The 9,530-nt window shown below is 36.7% G+C and overlaps 1 protein-coding gene across 1 annotated transcript; it reads right to left on the bottom strand.

Moving 5' to 3' along the window:
• Positions 1-5,131: 5,131 nt before the first annotated feature.
• Positions 5,132-8,392, bottom strand: LOC134199218 (uncharacterized). The gene is made up of 2 exons (XM_062669589.1): positions 7,579-8,392; positions 5,132-5,294 (listed from the first exon to the last, which is right to left on the bottom strand). Exons 1-2 carry the CDS (start codon positions 7,968-7,970, stop codon positions 5,153-5,155), a joined length of 534 nt encoding a protein of 177 aa, XP_062525573.1. The 5' UTR covers positions 7,971-8,392; the 3' UTR covers positions 5,132-5,152.
• Positions 8,393-9,530: the final 1,138 nt, after the last annotated feature.

Genomic DNA, 9,530 nt, shown 5'->3' with positions numbered 1-9,530 from the left:
AAGGTGTGTAAAATACCGTTCTTAATTCATCAAACAATAAAGTGCGATTTTTTGGTATTACCTTCAGAATATTATTAAAAATCACGTTATTCATTGCTAGACACTTAATATTATGGGTACCCCTTGCTCCTACCCTCAATATTAATAAATTATAATTCTACTTATGTAGTTGTATAAAAACTATTTTATATATATATAGTACTTGGACAATAAGTAGATGATGTTTCCTCATTAGCCAGACATTTTCGATATTTCCAACCCCATGCCAGACAAACGTGTCGGGTAGCTGTAGGAGCGAGCACGAGGCAGTATATAGGTACATGGGGGATGGAATTTAATCTCAATTTGAGTCATGAGGTTTTAGTCTCAATTGTGTAATATATCAACGATCCTACCCATCGAATTGCAACACACGGCGAGCTTGCGACAGAAACGCACAGGATTGTGTTAGTTAGTGCGGCCGTAAAGTACGCCCCACCAGTAATTACGCGAATTGCTGGTCTGATTTCAATCGCACGATTATTTAATAATTTAGTCGGTGGTAATATGTTGCTATCACAAAACCTCTGTCTATTAAATAATAATTCGTAGGTGCGCGTAACATTCGCTCCGCGCGGTGAGCGGGCTGCTTATGATGGAGAGCGCTCTGGCCGCTCCCGAGGGACCGCTCCTTAATATTGTATTGTAATGTACCGCCACCGCTCCCTGTGGCTTTGTTCGACGGATTATAACAGGGTATGGTTCGACAAAACACATTTTCTTCTCGTTTTATTATTTACGAAAAAAGATTCGTTGAAAAGCTTGATGAGCATGGAAACCGTCTGTGATATATTCATTGATAAAGCGATCAAGAATGCGATATTTTATTTATTTATTTTTTTGCCCTTACAGGCAGACGAGCACACGGCCCACCTGATGGTGAGTGATTACCGTCGCTCATGGAGGTCAGCAATGCCCTGGGGTAGAGCCAAGCCGCTGCCTACTGCTGCAACAATGCGATGCTGATCTTGTGTCTTGCTATGAGCTATATGAAGTACATTTAGCAAAGCGTACCCACTTTGCACGTGCAGTTGCAATAATTAGTATTTAATTTGAATGATAGTTTTGGTAACCGGACCTCGCTCACTTGTACTCCCTAGCTGCGTGCTGGAGTACAGTGTGAGTAGGTCACTAAAGGTGAGGTGTTGTTAATGTTCAGATAAGTTTGTGCGACAAGTGTGCGTCCCGTGCTCGCGAGCTCTCGTCTCAACAGACAAACTCTAATGATCGTAAAGTGACCGAAGATGAACAGTGAGGAGATCTTCTCATCGACGCTAGTGAAGAGCCAGAATCTAACCACACTTCTCCGTTACTATGGCGAAACTTTATATTACTTAAAACTATAACGTATAATCTTACTAATTATGCTGAAGGTACTCACAAATCTCTTATTAGCTAAACTTTCTTGAATTATCAAAAATAATTCTACCACTAACCATAAGGGAAACAAAATATTTTAAGAATGTCTTATCGGGAAAGAACATTTTTAAATATCGATAATGCGCTGGAAGGACGATCGGTGTCACCCCGCACCCCGCACCCCGCACCCCGCTGTCCATACTCCGTACCCCCGCCCGTCATCGGCCCCACAAAATCCATCGTTTGAATATATTTATGAAGGAGCTTATCAAAAAGCATTGATTGCGTCTCTACCTCTTCTTTGAAGTTCTTTCGACTAACAACTCTTCAATGATAAAAGCAATCGATTACGTTTTTACAAATAAATAACTTCGGCCTTCGTCAATTTGTTCGTCTTATTTATTCGGGTTAGCAAATTTAATATTGAAATGTGATTGAGATATTGATAGAATAATCATGTAACAGCGCTTAAATTGTTTCAAATTGAATCAAACATAGGCTGTTACTGAATTGAAAACTAGCACATACCAGTTACCATCACAATAATTTGATGATACGTACAACTCTTGCAACGGTCAAATATTGCGACAAACTGAATACATCAAATAATTTCTCTAGTTTCAACTGAATACTTTCCTAAACTTCATCATTTAAGATAAGTTCTGTCTCATTCTAGGACATGCACTCATATCAATTGATGTAGATTTTAGTTTAAAACTATTCTCATCATTAGACAATTATTACTTCAATCTAGCAGCCAAATCCAACTGATGACAAGCAATAGACGTAATTAAAATTGTATTCTAAAAAAGAGCCCAAACGTAACTAAGTCCATAGAGGTACAAACACCGCAAGTAAACAAAGATCATCCATAAATATGTGTTTATAATTCCCGATGCTGAAGTTAGACTGTTCAGGATTCGCGATAAGAAGAGTAATAAAAAAGACAAAAGTTCTAGAGTGTTCTAGATTATTGTAAGAACGCCAGATACGCCTGATGTTATGTTATTGTCAGAGCTCATAGACTTTTGAGGTTGATTTTTGTTGTGTTGAATACATTTGGTTTGGTTTGCTGGGGCCGGACGCTAGAAACAATAACCATTCAATTTATTTTGAAAAACCAAATCCATCCAGTAGAACGTCGTTCGAGAACTTCAACTCCCATCTTTTAGGGATCCAAGATGGTATCAAGCGCCTGGGATGTGTGACGTCACCGTAATGTCCTCGCGTCTCTTGACGGAGTCCTGCCGTCGATCCGACGTCCTCCAGCTACGCACTGCAGGACCCGGCTCATATCAACAGACAGCTTGGCTACAGCTTCCTCTTCAACAACGTTACGTACGTTAGTTCGATACAAGATGGACTCTACCGGTGTAGATACCGGTGTAGACAGTGGACGGTCAAAAGGTCTCACAGACAGATCGATTGCCAAATCACACAAGCACTACCACAATTTCCACCAATAAGAAACTCTTTGTGATGTAAACAGGCTGCAGACGCGAATCAAGCAAAACTACGAAATAAAGCAAAATTTTCAAAATTTGCTCGTTGCAAATTGTAGGACGCAGACTGCGGAAAGAAGCGGTAAGAAGCGGTAAAGGAAGGATGCACAATACCTTATTTAGTCCTTACTGCAGGCTCGTACCGCTGCGCGATGAGAAACACCAACAAAATCACTTGTTTTCGTACAAATTCAACAGAGAAACGAAGTGCGCGCGCGGTGGTTCAGTCATTACATTTCTTCTCGAGTCCATGTCGCCACACGATCTCGCTCGCTCGCGTCGGTAGGTAAAGTGCGGGAGAGGGATGGGACAGGATTTGTAAAACCAAATTAAATGTTGCTATTTTCCGAAACCAAAAACTAACAGTTTTAAACCAGCGCAACCACCGGGTTATACTATTATATATCGTAACCGCTTAAAGCCAGGTGAGCCTTGAGATCGTTCACCCTTCTACACCCCTTCATTTTAAAATAAGCTCAGACTCAGCACTTCGGTCAACTATAAGCAATGAACAGTGAAATAACCGAGAGAGCATTCACTGGGGGGCAATAGTTTACTGCGACTGATCTACGTAGCGGAGCTGGCGTGGCGGGTACTGGCTCATCGCTGTCTGATGTAAGTTCAGGTTTTGTTTAAAAAGAATAATACGTGTTTGTGTCCGTGTGTACATGTTCTGGTAAACGAATTATTCATTTATTTGAAACGGGTAGGCGCTAAAAGGGAAAACTCTGTTTAAAAATATGTACGGATTCTCTGTTCATTATTAAGTTTTGTTCTAAGAGTGTATAACTGAGTGATTTATAATACTACAAACAATTATGAAAACAAGACTCAGAGGAGATCATCGGTAGAGTCGAGAATTAATAAATAGCGCTGGGAGCAGCGGGTGGTCTGCCGATACACACGGACTTGTAATTAATGACTCGTTAATGAAGTTACTCTGCGCTTTCGGTAATGGATCTTTTCAACATCAATCTGAAGACAGTCATTTCAGGCCCTCAAACATTATTCGTACTATACAAACCAAAATGTAATTTTCTAAAAGAAAATTTTCTAAATTACTCTATTCTGAATAAGATTTTTGGAACGAAGTTCCTTATGGGACGATGCGGAGGAGTACCCTAACCAGGAAAAAACGTCCGTAACGTAAGATTTTTATTAGTAATGCACACAGTGTACAACTTAACTTTGTAATGACGTACAAAAAATATCATATTTTTTTATTATATATTTTTTATAAATCATTGTGAATAAAATAAAGTTGATAACTTTGTAAAGTAGTATTTTTTTATTTATATCAATAAAAAAATCATAATAAAAATGTTTACCCGATTAATTATTTTCTTTATACCTCGAATAGAACTTAAAATGAATCTAATACATTTATATAAAATTCTCGTGTCACAATGTTCGTTCCCATACTCCTCCGAAACGGCTCGACCGATTTTCGTAAATCTTAGCGTGCATATCGGTCAGAGTTGAGAATCGAACAACATCTATTTTTCATCCCCCTAAATGTTAAGGGTGGTCCACCCCTAAATTTGATTTGTTATTTTTTAGACAAAAATTTTTGTTTTTATTTTTTTATGATACAGCATACAAAAATACATACAACCCTAAATTTTCACCCCTCTACGATCAACCCCATATTTTTTATTTGCTAATTAAAAACTTTAAATTTATTTCCGAGAATTTTGTTTTTATTTTGTCAAAACGTAGAATAAAAAAATTCATATTACTCTGAAATTTTCACCCCTCTACGATCAACCCCTATTTTTCCATCCCGATTAATATTTTTTTTATTCTATGCACAGATCCGCAATAAGGTTGCAAGATGGCAATCAAATATTATAATTGTAGTACGTATAAACGGATCCTCAGGGTGGCGGTGACAATTGAGACAATTTACATCCATACGAAATAATATATTCTCTTTAGTACACGTTATGGTGGGTAGAATACGAATGCCACAGAGATATGCTAACCTTCGGTATTTATACAATCATCTTGACCTATTTTAATACAAACTGAGTAGGTAATATTAAACATTGTTCATCTTAATTATTCTGCTGATTATTTACGTACAATTATTATTTAATAATATCGAATTATGTAACAAATAACATTAAGGCTTATTGCGCCGGAAGCTGTCAAGCGGAAGGCGCCAATAAAATATTAAAGTATAAAGAAAATATGAATGAACTATTTACTTGATTATGAAATTACTAATTATATTATAAGAATAATAAGTTCTATATATTTCCTAAGTTCGTAAATAATTTATTATGTGAGGCCGGAAGTGTTGCTCGATAACATTCGGCCATCCTGTGTATGCCGTGTCCCACGGCGATCAGCGCTGCTATTGGAGCCTGGTTTGTCGCTGGTGTATGGCACCTGAAATTGACATGTTTAAGCAGTAATTATATCTTGTATTATCTAATTCATACGACACACCTTTTATTTATCATAGATCACACACACCTTTTATTTATCATAGATCACACACACCTTTTATTTATCATAGATCACACACACCTTTTATTTATCATAGATCACACACACCTTTTATTTATCATAGATCACACACACCTTTTATTTATCATAGATCACACACACCTTTTATTTATCATAGATCACACACACCTTTTATTTATCATAGATCACACACACCTTTTATTTATCATAGATCACACACACCTTTTATTTATCATAGATCACACACACCTTTTATTTGTTGTACATCACACAGCTTTTATTTGTTGTACATCACACAGCTTTTATTTGTTGTACATCACACAGCTTTTATTTGTTGTACATCACACAGCTTTTATTTGTTGTACATCACACAGCTTTTATTTGTTGTACATCACACAGCTTTTATTTGTTGTACATCACACAGCTTTTATTTGTTGTACATCACACAGCTTTTATTTGTTGTACATCACACAGCTTTTATTTGTTGTACATCACACAGCTTTTATTTGTTGTACATCACACAGCTTTTATTTGTTGTACATCACACAGCTTTTATTTGTTGTACATCACACAGCTTTTATTTGTTGTACATCACACAGCTTTTATTTGTTGTGCATCACACAGCTTTTATTTGTTGTACATCACACAGCTTTTATTTGTTGTACATCACACAGCTTTTATTTGTTGTACATCACACAGCTTTTATTTGTTGTACATCACACAGCTTTTATTTGTTGTACATCACACAGCTTTTATTTGTTGTATATAACACAGCTTTTATTTGTTGTATATCACACAGCTTTTATTTGTTGTATATCACACAGCTTTTATTTGTTGTATACCACACAGCTTTTATTTGTTGTATACCACACAGCTTTTATTTGTTGTATATCACACAGCTTTTATTTGTTGTATATCACACAGCTTTTATTTGTTGTACATCACACAGCTTTTATTTTTTGTATATAACACAGCTTTTATTTTTTGTATATAACACAGCTTTTATTTTTTGTATATAACACAGCTTTTATTTTTTGTATATAACACAGCTTTTATTTTTTGTATATAACACAGCTTTTATTTTTTGTACATCACACAGCTTTTATTGCTAACTGATGCAGCCTCTATCCTGAAATAGTTTGATTTTGTTTTATCAGATACTTGCAATTCTGAGTCAGTAGATTGGTCAAGTATCATAACGTTCATACTACTTTGTAGACTCATTTTTATTAGTAATAATTTCCACCCGTGCTTATTAATCAATTATGTTTCCATTCAATGATTTTGTCTCAGATATTAATTATTTTTAAAAAGCAATCTTTCGACCTTACAAGTCCAGCCAAAAGTACATAGGACATGCAGCCCAGCTCAAAATATACAGAATTCATAAGAAATGTTTCATTAGTGTTAATATTGAGATAAACTTGTACCAAAGCAGCACTTTACTGTGATATTATACAGCTGTGTCCTAAATACATTGGACAAGTCTGTCTGTAATTTTATTTCACTAAGAGTACTATTAAAAGTTTCACTACTACCCACGAATTTAACAGAATTTTGTGATATTGATATTAATCATTGATTCTCCGATTATTGAAGTGAAACTTCTTTATCGGCGTTGGAAAAAAATTTACCGTCACATTTTTCGGTTACGCGTCACATTTTTCCGTTACGCGCCATCTTTTTTGTATTCATGTCTATGATAATAAAATCCTTTTGTTTAAACTTTATCTAATTTAACTTTTTTGTATTCATGTCTATGATAATAAAATCCTTTTGTTTAAACTTTATCTAATTTAACTTTATTTAACCAATTTCTAGAAAGTTGCATGTAGATCATTTTTCGAAAAATAAGGCCATAAAGAAGTTTCACTTCTTACGTGTGTACACTAGTACACGCACACATTTTTTTTAAATCTATATCAGCGATGTCGTAATTCGTTATTTCCACAAAGCCACAATAATGTTGTCTATATGAACATTCACGGGGATGTTCCTAAAGAGGTCGACGAGTATGAGCCTCCAAAACCTCTCATTGTAACCACGGAAGACAATCTTTAATTTTTTAACTTATCAGCATATGCCACACAGAATATTTAATTTACTGCCCGTGTCTATGCAATGAGACTAGAGCCATTAATTAACACTTTTTTTTTTGCAAATCTATGCGTACGCTGTATGTTGTAAATAAGATATTACTCACTTTTGGGTGTGAAGAGCTGGCCGCATACCATCAGCTGACCGACGTGTGTTCCGGGCGATGGCACACCTCGCAGCGCGGCTCTTTGCAGTTCTTTGTTTCATGACCTTCTCTTCGGCAGGCGTAACATTTCTTTGGTTGAAAGTCGGTCCCTCTTGCAACTGGAGCAACAGCACCTTCTCTTCTCCATGTGGTAGCCATTCGCGGATGTGTAGTATAGTTGCGGTGGTGTATCGCACAATCCCTAGCCGACCCACGAAGACATATCTGCATGATGAACTGGCAGTCTTTGTTGTCCCATCCATATACGTGATCCAACTGGTCGATCTTGTGCAGCCATCCCTTGACGTTGCTAGATTTTTCATCCGGCCGGAACGTTGGAATAACCTCCGCATCGGTTTGGGTGACACGTCGCATTTTATATCGCCTGTGTTTCTCAGCGGTCTCAAATCCGTCAATGCATGGGCCTGGCATAATCCCACTTCTGAAGTATAAACGGATCCTCAGGGTGGCGGTGACAATTGAGACAATTTACATCCATACGAAATAATATATTCTCTTTAGTACACGTTATGGTGGGTAGAATACGAATGCCACAGAGATATGCTAACCTTCGGTATTTATACAATCATCTTGACCTATTTTAATACAAACTGAGTAGGTAATATTAAACATTGTTCATCTTAATTATTCTGCTGATTATTTACGTACAATTATTATTTAATAATATCGAATTATGTAACAAATAACATTAAGGCTTATTGCGCCGGAAGCTGTCAAGCGGAAGGCGCCAATAAAATATTAAAGTATAAAGAAAATATGAATGAACTATTTACTTGATTATGAAATTACTAATTATATTATAAGAATAATAAGTTCTATATATTTCCTAAGTTCGTAAATAATTTATTATGTGAGGCCGGAAGTGTTGCTCGATAACATACGATAAATTCTTATTCAGAGTTTATAATTTCAAGTTCCTTTAATTATGATTTTTTTTAAATTGAAATTGATCTCCCGCCCTCGCCGGTCGACTACTGATCAACTATCAATCGATCAGCTATCCCCGCCAGGTGTCACCACTCATCCAGCGAACATCACGTAGTAGGGATGAGGACGAAGCCGGTCTCCTGTCTTACTTACTCACTATACATCATAGATTATACACTTAATATATTTGAGAGCTATACAATACTATACATTTTCCAGCCATGTTTTTTTGGTTTTATTTGTGTATCAATAGTATGTTCAGTAGGTTTGAGAATCGGCTACTATCTATTTTTCAAACCCCTAAGTGAAAAGGGTTGTCCAGCCCAAAAATTTTTTTTTTTAATTTTTTGGATTTTTTTTTTGTTTATAATGAGGTATTATGTGGTTAAATGAGGTTTTTTTTTCTACAGTAGAATTTCCCTAGAAATCTTATTTAAGGCAACACAACATTTGCCGGGTCAGCTAGTATTTTTATAAAAAGGAACTTTGTTCCTATCCGGTTCCCACGACACCACACATCTTTTTTTTATTATCCTTGTAGGCAAACGATCATACAGCCCAAATTTTGGTGAGTGGTTACTGTCGCCCATGGACTTCAGCTATGCCAGGGGCAAAGTCGAGCCGCTGCCTACCGTTTAATACTCTCTACAAGCCTCGTTTGAAGAAGGACATGTCATAGCGCACGGAAAATACCGTGGAGGGAAGCTCATTCCAAAGCCGGATGGTACGTGGCAAAAAAGATTTCTGGAAACGCACTGTGGATGACCTGGTGATGACGCTGTGGCTCCAGGTAGTATTTATGTGTTGTGCGATGGGACAAGGCTCCGTTTTCCACGACGAGTACTGCTGTACGAGCTGTGACACAATAGCTTAAGTGAGTGAGGAGCACGGGCCTCAACGCGGATTTTATAGTGATCAATAGAATCTGTGTTTGTTTGTGTTTGTTGATAGCGGCACGGCAAGAA

Source organism: Bombyx mori, chromosome 8 (genome assembly GCF_030269925.1).
Source record: "Bombyx mori chromosome 8, ASM3026992v2".
Taxonomy (NCBI): domain Eukaryota; kingdom Metazoa; phylum Arthropoda; class Insecta; order Lepidoptera; family Bombycidae; genus Bombyx; species Bombyx mori.
The sequence above is the reverse complement of the archived record's forward strand: the minus strand, read 5'-3'. Positions and strand labels throughout refer to the sequence as shown.